Source organism: Spinacia oleracea, chromosome 6 (assembly GCF_020520425.1).
Source record: "Spinacia oleracea cultivar Varoflay chromosome 6, BTI_SOV_V1, whole genome shotgun sequence".
In the NCBI taxonomy this organism is placed as follows: domain Eukaryota; kingdom Viridiplantae; phylum Streptophyta; class Magnoliopsida; order Caryophyllales; family Amaranthaceae; genus Spinacia; species Spinacia oleracea.
The window spans coordinates 103,629,936-103,644,112 of record NC_079492.1 but is presented as its reverse complement, the minus strand read 5'-3'; the positions used below and the strand labels follow the sequence as shown (position 1 = coordinate 103,644,112).

At 44.2% G+C, this 14,177-nt stretch overlaps 2 protein-coding genes across 2 annotated transcripts; both read left to right on the top strand.

Moving 5' to 3' along the window:
* The first annotated feature begins 431 nt into the window (after window positions 1–431).
* Window positions 432–2,315, top strand: LOC110803605 (uncharacterized). The gene is made up of 2 exons (XM_022009128.2): window positions 432–961; window positions 1,049–2,315. Exons 1-2 carry the CDS (start codon window positions 432–434, stop codon window positions 2,313–2,315), a joined length of 1,797 nt encoding a protein of 598 aa, XP_021864820.2.
* A 693-nt stretch (window positions 2,316–3,008) lies between these two features.
* On the top strand, window positions 3,009–4,504 carry LOC130463430 (uncharacterized). The gene is made up of 2 exons (XM_056832563.1): window positions 3,009–3,150; window positions 3,351–4,504. The coding sequence occupies exons 1-2, from the start codon at window positions 3,009–3,011 to the stop codon at window positions 4,502–4,504; spliced, it is 1,296 nt and encodes a 431-aa protein (XP_056688541.1).
* The last annotated feature ends 9,673 nt before the right edge of the window (window positions 4,505–14,177 follow it).

The following is a 14,177-nucleotide window of genomic DNA, read 5'->3' as shown; positions in this document are numbered from 1 at the left end:
GTTCATAAAAATTATAGAAGATACTTAGTGGATTGATAGCCTCATAGCTATCCGTGGTTTTTTACCTTATTCCTGGGTTTTCCGCGTCAACACTTCTCTGTGTCGTGTCTCTTTTACTTGCTTTATTCGTTCATTGCTTAGTTAGTGTCGACCCTAGCCGAAAGTCGCCTCTAGACGAAATTTGGCATAACCAGTTTGGCGCCGTCTGTGGGGACATTAACTAGGTTTCACACAAAATCGCCCTTCACACCATGTCTACTGAAGAGATGACGCTTGCAGAGATGAAAGCAGCCTACTAGAAGGCCCAAGCAGAGCTGGCCCAAGAAAGGGCATCCATTGAAAACCTCCAGAAGGAGCTCGACTCTGTGAAAAGTACCAAGTACCAGTCACGTTACAAGCCAGGTGCAAAACCGAAGAAATTGGTATTCGAAATGACTGATGACTCCGAAGATCTGTCCGACGGCGAAGAGCCACATGGAGAAGAAGATGAAACAACACCGGACCCCGTAACCAAGCGCCTGAACAAGATGGAAAACCACATGAAGAAGCAATGCTCGCTGATGCTGAAGCTGATGACCAAGCTGCCAGGAGCGCCCACACCTGTGGAAACGGAACCGACCGACGGGTATGCAGCGTCGCCATTATGTGAGGCGATCGCCAGGGTGAAGGTCCCACACCAGCTCCGACTCCCTACCTGGACCACCCTGTACGACGGAACGTCCGACCCATACAGACACGTCAACGTCTACAAACAGCGAATGTGGCAGATCGGCATCCCCTATGACCTGGTCGAACCCGTCATGTGCAAATCGTTCGGAGGAACCCTCGACGGAGCAGCCCTGGAATGGCTCATGAACATCACACCTGGATCCATTTATTGCCTGTCCGACATCATCAACGCCTTCTACCAGCAATTCGCCAGCAGTTGCCAGTTGGAGAAACAAACAAGTGACCTCTATCGGTTGGTCCAAGGACCAACCGAGTCGGTACGCGATTACTTTAACCGTTTTAATTGTGAAAAAATTAGTATAAAAAACTGTGATATCAGGACATCCATCGAAGCATTCAAAAGAGGTCTCATCCCCAACTCGGAGTTGTACCGGGAGATAACCAAATATCCCTGCGCAACCTTCGAAGAGGTCAGATCGAGAGCCACTGCCCAGATGCGGATTGAAGACGACGAGATTACACGGATGGCTTCTCAGCGACCAGCAGGGGGCAGCACCGACAGGCGGTCGTACACCCCAAGAAACAACAACTGGCGACACCAGCCGTACAACCGCCAGAACCAGGTACAAAATGTCAATCAATATGATGATACTAACAATGTTTACAGGAATGAGCGGGCCGATCACCCCAACATCTCCGAATACAGCTTCAACGTCGACATCGGAGGCGTGGTGAACGCCCTTCAAAATGTAGGTGGAACAGTCAGGTGGCCCCGGAAAAGTGACAGACCAGATTCAATGAAAGACATGAGCAAATGGTGTGATTTCCACCGCGACAACGGTCACAAAACCGAGGAGTGCATCTCCCTCAAAAAGGAGGTCGCATTTCTCCTAAAACGGGGGCATTTGAAGGAGCTGCTGAGCGATAAAGGGAAGGAAACATTCAATAAGGAACAAACCGCCCAACTCGACCCGACGACGAGCAGCGACCGACCAGACCCACCTACGTTCAACAAAGTGGTAAATATTATTTCTGGTGGATCAGATATTTGTGGACTAACCTCTTCTGCAGCTAAAAAATTCAACAGAGGAGAATCAGGAGCCGTCGAAGAGGGGCAGACAGAGGATGAAATCGTATTAAACAAGTCCTTGACAGCAATGGCTATCACCTTCGACGACTCAGATTCAGTAGATACACAGCGAGAGCACCACGACGGACTGGTAATGTCACTTCCAATAGGCAACGCCCTGATCAAAAGGATATTGGTCGACAACGAAAGTTCAGCAAACGTGTTATTCCTGGAGGCACTGCAGGAAATGGGACTCGAGGAAAAGAACATCATCAAGAGATCAACAGTCTTGGTAGGGTTCAGCGGAGAATCATTGCGAACTGTTGGAGAAATATCATTGCCCACCTATGCAGAAGGAGTCAATGTCATGACAAAATTCAACGTCGTCGATTGCCCATCAGCATATAATGTCATCTTGGGACAACCATGGATCCACAAAATGAAAGCAGTACCCTCGACGTACCACCAGTCAATCAAATTCCCGACCAAATGGGGGGTCATGGAAATCAAAGGGCAGCAAAGAGACGCAAAGAAATGCTACGAAACCGCACTAAAACCATCAAAATCCTCCATCTAGCAATTACAGCCCGGGTCGACCACAGATGAGCCAGACGATCAACAGATCGACGAGGTAGCATTAGATCCGACGAAACCAGACCAAGTCGTAAGGATCGGAGCATCACTGCCTGACAACATCAGAAGTCAGCTAGTGTCGTTCCTAAGAGAAAACTTGGACTGCTTCGCCTGGTCGCACGAAGGCATGACAGGAATTAGCCCAGACGTCATAACCCATAAGCTCAACGTCGACCCCAACTTCAAACCAGTAAAACAGAAACGACGAAAATTCGCACCAGAAAGGAATAAAATCATAGACGAAGAAATTCAAAAATTGATAGACTCGAGGAAGATCAGAGAAGTCAAGTATCCGGATTGGTTAGCAAACGTCGTCGTCGTTGGGAAAAAGAACGGCAAATGGAGAGTATGCATCGACTTCACCGACATCAACAAAGCATGCCCCAAGGACCCATTCCCACTGCCACACATAGACGCCATGGTCGACGCCACCGCCGGTCACGAGTTACTCACCTTCATGGACGCCTATTCAGGATACAACCAGATACTTATGCACCCAGAGGACCATTAAAAAACTTCTTTTGTGACAGATAGAGAAATTTATTGCTATAAAGTTATTCCTTTTGGTCTTAAAAATGCAGGTGCGACGTACCAACGACTGGTCAATAGGATGTTCAAAGATCAGCTCGGAGACACGATGGAGGTGTACATCGACGACATGCTAGTGAAATCAAAGAAGGCGAACGACCACGTGGAACATCTGCGACAGTCGTTCGAAATTTTAAAGAAGTACGGTATGAAACTTAACCCAACTAAATGTTCTTTTGGAGTGTCGGCAGGTAAATTTCTAGGCTACATCGTCACCCAACGAGGAATGAGGCCATCCCCGACCAGATACGAGCAATCATCAACATCCAATCACCCAGGAACATAAAAGAGGTACAACGCCTGACAGGACGGGTGGCGGCATTAAACCGTTTTATATCTCGGTCGTCGGATAAATGTTGTCTATTCTATGACGTCTTACGCAAAAACAAAGGCTTCAGTTGGACCGACAACCATGAAACAGCTTTGCAAAACTTAAAAAAATATTTGATGACGCCACCCCTCCTGTCCAAACCTAAAGAAGGCGAAGTCCTGCAACTATACCTTGCCGTCAGCACGACAGCAGTCAGTGCGGTATTAGCCCGAGAAGACGAAAAACAGCAACTACCCATTTACTACATCAGTAAGTCCTTATTGGAAGCAGAAACCAGGTATTCCTCCCTCGAAAAACTTGTTTTAGCATTAGTCACTGCCGCCAAAAATTTAAGGCATTTCTTTGAAACTCACCAAATAGTGGTGATGACTAACTATCCAATCAAGTCTGTGATGCGTAGGCCAGAACTAACAGGTCGAATAGAGAAATGGACAATGGCACTCGGAGGATTCGACATCAAATACCAACCAAGGACAGCGGTGAAGTCGCAAGCCCTTGCAGATTTTGTGGCAGACTTCAGCCCCGACTTGGAAAAGATAGCAGACGACGAAGTAAAACTCATCAACAACATAGAGGAAACATGGACACTCTTCGTCGACGGCTCGTCTAAGTTTCGCGGTGCAGGTCTAGGCGTCGTGCTGAAATCACCACAAGGGGACATGATAGCACAAGCAATATGCTGCGACTTCAAAGCGACAAATAACGAAGAAGAATACGAGGCACTAATCGCCGGGATGACGTTAGCTGGGGAATTGGGGGCAAGCGGACTCAACATCTTCAGCGACTCACAACTAATCGTCAACCAAATCAACGGCGACTACGAAGCCAAAGACTTGAAAATGACCTTATACCTCGAGAAAGAAAAAAAGTTAACCTCCAAATTTAAACCCTTCTCCATCAAACAAGTACCACGAGACCTAAACACACAAGCCGACGCCCTCGCTAACCTAGGATCCGCACTCAGAAAATCATCATTCTCCACCATACCACTAGTCCATCTACTGTCGCCCGCCATCGAAAAAGACATACCCCATAATGCTAGCCTCGTCATGTCAACCACAAACACGGATAGCTGGACCAAACCCATCCTTGATTACCTAACACACGAAACCCTACCCGACGATAAGCTCGAAGCCAGAAAGATACTTTTCAAAGATTCACGATATGTTATTTTGCAGACGTGTTATTTAAACGATCGGCAAACGGAATGTTGATGCGATGCGCAGAAAAAGTCGAATGGGAAGGATTACTGAAACAATACCACGAAGGAGAATGCGGCGGACACGAAGGAGGACGAAGCTTGTCAACCAGAATCAAAAGGAACGGGTACTATTGGCCAACTATGCTTAAAGACGCCATGAGGTACGTAACTAAGTGCGACAAGTGCCAACGACACGTAGGTATGACACATAAACCATCTGAATTCTTACACCCCACTTTGACTCCGTGGCCTTTCATGAAATGGGGAATGGACATCGTCGGTAAACTACCCGTCGCCCCAGGACAAAAGGTCTTCATGTTAGCACTAACAGATTACTTTTCTAAATGGATAGAAGCAGGCGCGTTCCAACAAGTAAGAGATAAAGAAGTATGTTCGTTTATATGGACTAACATAATATGCAGGTTCGGAATACTATCATAAATTATATGCGACAACGGGTCACAGTTCATCAGCGACAAAACCAGGGCTTTCTACAAGACATGGAACATCGAGCTAAAGACATCGACGCCAAGATACCCCCAAGCCAACGGACAGGCGGAATCCAGTAACAAGACAATCATCGCATCACTAAAAAAGCGTCTGGACGACAAGAAGGGACGATGGTCAGAAGAGCTGTCATCCATCCTATGGGCCAATAGGACGACGCCTAGGACGGCGACGAGATAGACTCCCTTCTCACTCGTCTACGGGTGCGAGGCAGTACTGCCCCCTGAAGTGACGTTGCCTAGTGCACGATACGGACTCATGACACCAGAGCAAAACGACGTGGAACTTGGCGAAAACCTCGACAACACCGAAGATTTCAGGGAAGCAGCTTTGATAAGGATGGCGTCGCAGCAACAGATTGTGGAAAAGTGTTTCAACAAAAATGTCAAAGTAAAAATGTTCAAGGAAGGCGATTGGGGTACTGCGCAAAGTATTCCAAAACACGAAGGAACTAAACACAGGTAAACTCGCACCAGCTTGGGAAGGACCGTACTTGATCGATAAAATCGTCGGAAAGGGGGCATACAGACTCGTCACCAAAGACGATAAGTTGGTCCCCCGAAGCTGGAACGCCACCCACCTCAAACTTTATCACTTCTGAACACCCGTCGTGTCCAATTTTATCAGTCGTCGCCTTGTCGTTTCTGTCCTATATTTATTTTTTACCGCTTTATTTTTATTCGGAATCATTACTGACATAAGCATCGGAGGGCCGTTGGCATCCCCAACGGCCAATCCTCCTAGAAACCCATGCTTTCCTTTTGCAGAACGCATGACGGACAACGAACTCCGAACAGAAATGAGATATCGGACACAAAGTAAACCATGAGCAACGACAAATAAACAAAGTAACACAGGTACTGCTTTACATACACGCAATTCTGTCGATTCTTTATCTACCATTTGTAAACGCTTGTTACGTCGCACGCAACAAAAAACCCAGAACATCATAAGAAAATTGCAAGAAAAAACACACGATTGAAACACAAAAGACACTTGTCATACGATAAACAAACTGCGCGACCCATACAGCCGCGACTTTCAAAGTATAAACCAAACACACACAAACATAAATTATCCAAAGCACCTCGTCTTCGCCATCGATGACGAGTAAAGAAATTCAAAAACCAACAGAAAATATCCAAACTACAAACTATTACACTCCTTCCTCTTGGGTAGAGGCCAAATCTCCTGCTCTTGCTTCTGGCCTGGGGGCACGACGACGTCAGCTACGTCCGACTTCTCCGCCAAAACCACCTCATAAGCAGCGACGACGGGTGCATCTCCCTCGTGTTGTCCCTCTAAAGGTTCCCCCCTTGCTCTGACATGGGAGCATCCTCGACCAAGGGAGTGGCGTCGATGTCAGCCACGACAGTCGCGGCAGTATCCGCCTCCACCGCCAACTCGTCCACATCCACCACCGGAACAGATAGCTCTGCCATAGTACCACCATTAGCCAGAAAATCATCCACCTCCTTCTGACACGGCCAAATACTGGTCTCCCCAATCATGCAAGAGTACATCATCTGCGCCCTCGTCCTCCATATAGCCAACGCCTCGACATCTTTAGCCTCCTCCTGCAAGGCCTCATACAAACTCCGTAGCCCCTCCATCTCTTCCGAAGTCGAGACCAACTCCGCTTTCACTCTCTCCAACTCCTTAGCCGCGTCAGCAAGCTGCTCGTCCTTACCCCTTAGCTGCTCGTTCTTTGCTTTAACCACCGCAGTCAGATCAACCACCTTCTTCTCAGCAACTTTCCATTTCGCCTCCCACGACGCAGCCGCCTTCTTCGTCGCCGCCACCTGCTTTCCAGCGTTAGACAACTCGTCGCACAACAGCGAACACTGCCTGCGCACAGCCAAAGCGGCTTGAGACGCCTGCGACAAAACACACCCAAAACAAGTTTACACAATGTACATTTCACACACGACAAACGAAAATAACATAAAACTCACCCGCAAGCTAAGTTCAGCAGCGTCCGATGCGACAAGGAGAGGATCCACCTCATGATATCGCTGGTACGTCGTGGGCAAAATTAAACGATCAGCGTAGGGCCAAATAACAGCCGCCTCACCATCGCCCAAGAAGCTTGGGGGCAAGGAGATAACCGTATCCTCGACAGAACTCTTCTCGGCTGGACACTTCTTGGCCGACCCGGCAGAAGCAATACCAACAGCGATAGCAGCAGACGACGGCGCCTTGAACGGCTTCGGAAGCGACGATGAAGCAATGGGATGAAAACCTTCACCACCTATGACGACGGGCGTATCAGGCGACGCCCCTATCTTAGAATGACGAAAGACGACATACATGGCCCGACTGCCAGACACAGCAGACGAACTCTGCCCACCAGCAGCAGCCGTCGACCTCAGACGCTTCCTCGCCCTTTCCATCACTTCACTCTGCGACATCCTCGACACTGGCCTACTTGACAACGTGTGCTCTTCAAACAAAAAACATAGCACCATAAAACACAAATCCCCAAAAACGTAACTAAAAGACAAAAACAAAATGTCAACACAAAAACCTAAAGTATCAGCCATATCTTCTTCCTCTTCAGCAGATGACGAATTCGCTACCACCTCTTCAGCCAAATTCAACCTCTTTCGACGGCGAACCAAGGGAGCTGTCTCCTCCTCTACCTCCTCCTCAGCACCTTCAACGTCGTCAAGACAAGCCTCCTCCTGCCCGTCTAATAGACCACCGTCGCGACTTAAAGACATGTCCTCGACAGAATAGCTTAAAAACTTCTGATACTTGTCGATCGAATCAGCGTTTAACTCAGCCAACGACGATGCCTTGACAACTGCAAAACAAAACCAAGTAAGGCGATGTTCAGTAAAACAACAAGAAACAAAAACAAAAAACCACCTTTACCTTCCATCGTCCACCTTTCAATCAAAAATTGTCCTTTCTCTCCCAAAGAATCCTTGCTCACATAGACAAAACGACTCTGCCAACCCCTGTCGTTCACAGCTAAGCCAATGCCTAAGTTCTTCTTCCCCTTCTTCGTAACTAGTGTATACCTACAACACTCCTTCAGCGCCAGGTCGTAAGAATACATCAAGTCAGCCAAGTCAAAAGGCACTTGCCAGTCTGCAGTAACCCCTTGCACCACCGCGAAAACTCGCCAGATCTGGGGAATTAACTGACCCGGACTCAAATGGAAAACCTCGATGAAAGACCTAGCTAACGGGGTAAAAGGAAATTTGAAGCCAATTTTGAACGGATACTCGTACATGACTACGTACCCTTCCGGACAGTCAAGAGTTTCTTCGTCCTGATCTGGAATCTTCACCTCTGCTGACGGCCGTAAACCAGCAAGCTCGACAAATGCCGCCGGATCCACTACGGTAGAGTATATCGGATTAAGGGACTTAACCCGACCAGATCCCGATTCCCCCTTCCCTTTAGCCACAATCGACTTAGATCTAACCATCCTACTTATGAAATTCTACAGGAAAATCGAAAGAAGCGAACTTTACCTGAATTCGGACGAACTCAGTGCGAAAATCAACTCCTCTTTCTCCTTTTCTCTCTCTTGTTTTCAGATCTGGAAGTTTTTTGAAAAAATTCTCTGTGTGAAGAACTTTATTGCATGTCGTAGATTAGTATTTATTACTCTGGAATGTTGAGCGGTTTTTGTCCCACGAACTAAGCGGTTGTAGACGGTTTGTTTTTCGAAATTGAATTGTTTCGTTTGCTCTGTATGACTCCGCAAATTCACAATTGGGGGCAAATTGTTATCCCACTTTTTGGACTAACGACATAACTGCTTTGACGTTTGATCATGTCGTGTCATCCAGGTATTGTCATGTCGCAGGTAATATAGTGCCAAGCAGACGCGTCAAGTGAGACGACAGGCGACAAGGCTTAGGCGACACAGGACCAGCGACGAAGCACTAGCGACAAGGAAGTAACGACGATCGATGGGCAAACAAGCGGAGATAGATCAAGATCCAAGGCCGAAGCCCAAGATAGACTGCGCCGTTATATGAGCGGAAGGAGTCCAAGGATTTACCAAAGAATACGGAATTTGTTGGAGACTGGAAAAGATCATGGGCAACGGCCAATAGGAGATCCCTACCTTCTAGGGATTCTCCTAACCAATGAAGTCGTTGCGTTCTGCGTATAAAAGCATGGCGGCAGCATATCAGAAGACACAAGTTAACAAAAGCTCTCAATACTCAAGCATTATTTACATTCATACTTGAAAGGAATTCCTTGTATTAGTTATTTCGATTAAGCATAAACGTTCATAAAAATTATAGAAGATACTTAGTGGATTGATAGCCTCATAGCTATCCGCGGTTTTTTACCTTATTCCTGGGTTTTCCGCGTCAACACTTCTCTGCGTCGTGTCTCTTTTACTTGCTTTATTCGTTCATTGCTTAGTTAGTGTCGACCCTCGCCGAAAGTCGCCTCTAGACGAAATTTGGCATAAACAGATACACTTGTCATTTTTAGTAACTTATCAACCCCACCATCTAATTAAATAATCTATCTAATATATCATATGTCCCACCACCCTATTAAACAAATAATTTCATAACTACACCCCACCCCTACCCCTTAAAATGATATGGTCCCTACTTGTTATACTTATTAAAATATCTACCAACCCCACTTGTTTTATTATTATATTTCATTCAATTTTTTCTTCTTAATATCCGTGCCCGGCCAAGTGTATCTCTAAAATGAATACGGAGGGAGTAATATATATATAGTGGATTTTCCAGGTCGATATTCTCTTCATTTTTATTATTACTATAGCATTTGTACACGTGACACGTGCGTGATATAAGTGGTGCCATCTTATTAGGGATGTCAATGGGGCGGGGCGGATGCGGATGTAGGTTCCTCCATCCCCATCCCCACCTAAAATTTTCATCCCCATCCCCGCCCCATCACCCATGGCGGGTACAAAATTCATCCCTATCCCCGCCCCAACGGGTATAAACTAAAATCCATCCCCAACCCACCACCCAACTGGGTATTCATCCCCATCTTATCCCCGCCCCATACCCGAGTCAATAACTGCCTAATTTTTCTTATTTAGCAAACATTTTCCATATATACAGAGTAATGAAAGTTAACTTTAAAAAAAATACTTTATGACTAAAGTAACATATATAGTCGAAAAAAATACCCTTCATAACAAAAAAAATCCAAAAAAAAAACTTAAAATTCTCACCTATATTATCACCTAAACATGCAAATAAATCCAAACTCATTCCATCACCCATGGCGGGTATGAAGCGGGGCGAGTGGGGAAGGATCGCGGCGGGCGGGGATGGGGCCGGTTCAACACAAAATCCACACCCGCCCCATCACCCATGGCGGGTACAATTTTTATACCTATCCCCACCCGCCAAACCTACCTCCATCCCCGCCTACTTGGGGCGGATGCGGGGCGGGTCTCCCGTAAAACCCGCCCCACTGACATACCTACATCTTATATAAATATTGTAATTTATATTATTATTCCTCAAATAATATTTGGTATGTATTTATTGTTAGATTGTGTAAACTCTATTTCTGAATTGTAGTGTATCTCATTGATCATATTTATAGATGAGTTGTAACATTATAATTAGTCCCAATTAATTATATTCGGAAATTAGGAAATCTAGTCAGTCTACTTTACATAATTATTCTAAGTGAATAAGAATTACATTCTCCACACCCCCATAGACATGCGGGAGGGCTCATACGCTAAGAGTCTTAGACTGTTTCTAAAATCCAAAAACAATTGTTGTCGAATGCCTTTCGTGAAGATATCTGCAAATTGATATCGTGAAGGAACATGGATCGAGCACCCAAACTTGATGCATCGCAAATTTTCCCGAACAAAATGGATTCCCATCTCGAGGTGCTTGGTGCGCTGGTGGTGGACTGAGTTGGGAGTGAGAGAAATTTCACTGACATTATCACAATAAACAATGGTGGCCTTGCGAAAAGAACAATGTAGCTCAAATAGGAGATTACGAAGCCACATGCCTCTACAACAATATTTAAGACGCCTGGAGGACCAATTAGGATATCGTAGATCTGGACAATGTATGCTGACACTTGGAGGACCAAGATATTAAATTGTCTCCTAGAAAACAACAATATCCCAAAGTCGACCGACATTTGGACACCCGCTTCAATCCACATCAGTATAAGTAATCGATTGCAAAAAAGAAGTAGGGTATATATGTAACCCGTGATAAATGGTGCACTGAGAATATCACAAAACGTGCTTTAATGCATCAAAGTGGAGCTCCCGGGATCATGGATAAAAAGCACAATATATGTACCTCATAGGTTATATCGGTGCGAGTAAAAGTGAGGTACTGCAGAGCGCCTTCCAAGCTTCTACACTTAATAGGATCCTAAAATTTTGACACAAATCTTTTCCCTGCCAGTTTAGATTGTGTCCACAAGAGTAGTTGTAGGCTTACAATGGTAGGGATTTACATCAATTAATAAATGTTGTGAAAATAATCCCAATCCAAGGTCGATCTTATGCAAAAGTAAAGATTACATTAAACATACAATCAATGCGTGTAATCCCACTAGCTAGCCTTTTGATCTCGTACAAGAACTCCAATTTTGTAGTTCCTCTATAAAAATTCACCGACACGTTCAGATCCGCCTTGATTTCGTTAGCTTAGAACTTCGTCAAGGTATTTTGTTAATGGAGAATATTTTAGATCCAGGGTTTTTCACTTGGAGGTAAGATGAAAGTGTGTTGTATTTTTGATAACCAAACCCTATGTTATTTAATAAAACCTTGTGCTCCAAGTTGTAGAAACCGGCCAAGGCACAAAGGCCTTATGGTCAACCACACTCATGCACAGTCGCGCGGGCTAGCAGGCCTTGGGCCTTGTTGGCCAACGCTGCTTGCATGTGTTGCTGCTATGCTACAACGCACACACTCCAACACAAGGCCATGGACCGCGGCTGCTACTATGTGCGCTAGCACCGCTGACCGACTTTGGAGGATTGCGCGCTTGTTGGGTGGGCTGGCAGTGTGGCTCGTTGCGCGGATAATTCATCATGGTTGAATATATTTTTGTGATACTTTGTATAGACCACGACCATCATTGCCTTGATATTCGATGAGTAGTGAGTCCATGCTCATGACTTATGCGCTACAATATACGATGATGTTCCAATGTTTATCGTATAATGTTTTTCTGATCTGAATTGAGTTTTTGGTTAGCTATTAAATGAATTTTCGATTCATTTATTGTCGAGATCCGTTTTATACCATTGGTGTGACCTTGTAGATAAGTTCAGTCAAGAGTAAGTTGTGAGCCTAATAAAAGCGGAGGTCATTGTTAAATATTTGATGGTCAATAATATATGCTCATTTTGTGCCTGTTTTTGAAGGTTGCACTTGAGAGGGTTCGAAGCAGGAACCTCCCTCCTTTGTCTTCGACACCATGGAAAGGCCTCGAAAGCACAACCAGCAAGCTCAGAAGGGGAAGAAAACTGTGCATACTTATCCCTCACAAAGACCTAATACATGTGCAAATGCAAAGGAACACTTGAACTCGTCAATGGAGACTTTGGATGTCGGTTCTGAGAAGACTGATGATGAATACCCAGATGCTGAATTTCCACCAGATGATCTGATTCTCTCTCCCACGATAGCCTTGAGAGATTTACAACATCAATCTCATGTTCGAAATGATTTCAATGCCTGGATTAATAGTCTCAGTTTAGGTAATGATGTTCAAACCCATTTTCAAGAAAAAACTGACGGGAATGGGAATGTTATGGATTCTCATGCTAATGATTGAAATATTATCACCCATACTGATAACTCTAATACTATAAATGTGATTAACTGTGACAAATCGCTGGAAAAACCTTTGCCTGTGTGTATTGACCTTGATGACATAGCAGAGGAAGTCAATTATTCCCCAACATGTTATGGATGGTTTCTTTCGCAAAATTTGGGGAAATTTGGGAGTATATAAGGTCTCCCTTGTTGGGAAGGGTATTTTCTTGGCCAGGTTTACCACAATGGAGAAATTTTCTAAGGTTATGAAGAGTGCCCAGTTTTTTGGTCACTACATCAAGTACATGCTACTTGGTCATTCAGATATGAAGTAATCAGCTTGGGTAGATGAAGAATCTATATATTGACAAGATTGGCCCTCGATCTCACCATTAGCAAGAAAAGAAAATACCTTGCTTCCAAAGTACTATGAAGAATGGACCTACTAACAAATGATTAAAATTGAAAGATACCATGCATCTAATTCAAGATAAAATCTGACTACAGAATTCTCGAACAAGGGGACCAAAAATGTTGACTAAATCTTCCAAATATTCAATATAGTATTAGTATATCTCAAGAAAGACAACAAAGAAAGAATGTAATCCACCCAAAAAGGATATAACAAAACTATATAAATGATGCTATATGTCCCTATTCATGCAATAAGAGACCAATTTTTTTGGTAAAACTTAATCTAAAAGCTTCCTTTACACATACATTCTTTAAAGGATTTTGGTATCTTTATAAGTAGCTAGCTCCCTTGTGATATTTGGGTTGATCTTAATCCTATTTTGATCATTATTTTAGAACAATATTATCACAGATTATACTTGTGGCCCATTATTATGCCAAGGACGAATTCAATAGGAAGATTTTGTAAATTGGTCCCTTTAAGGGCCAAAAAGGAAAGGGTAGCTAAAATGAGGAAATTGACCGGACCAATGAAAAACTTTCATCATGCAACTACTTGTACATTGGTATAATTGAGATTGTACGTTTTTGAGGATTGAGTTTAAATATACCTTACACATGGTACAATCAATAATTAAGTATATGTACTACGTAAAATTAAGGAGTCGACATATCTAAAAGTATTATAAATCACTTATTCGGTTGATTTGTCTTAGGTTATGAATTTATGATATACGGATATGAAGTAGGTCAATAACACTTGCTAGAAAATATTTGAATAACACAAAAGTTTCAAAAGGTGGCGGATGCACATCATTTAATTTGGTATCCCTTTTTCCAAATTATTTTGAGAGATCGTTATATTCACAAGGCACAATCATATCTATTTTGTGTTAGGAGACTTTGTCAATTTGAATTTGATATAGCAGGGTTCATACTAGTCTCAACTAGGTTACGGCTCATGATCAGTTACGGATTTGGTCGATTCATG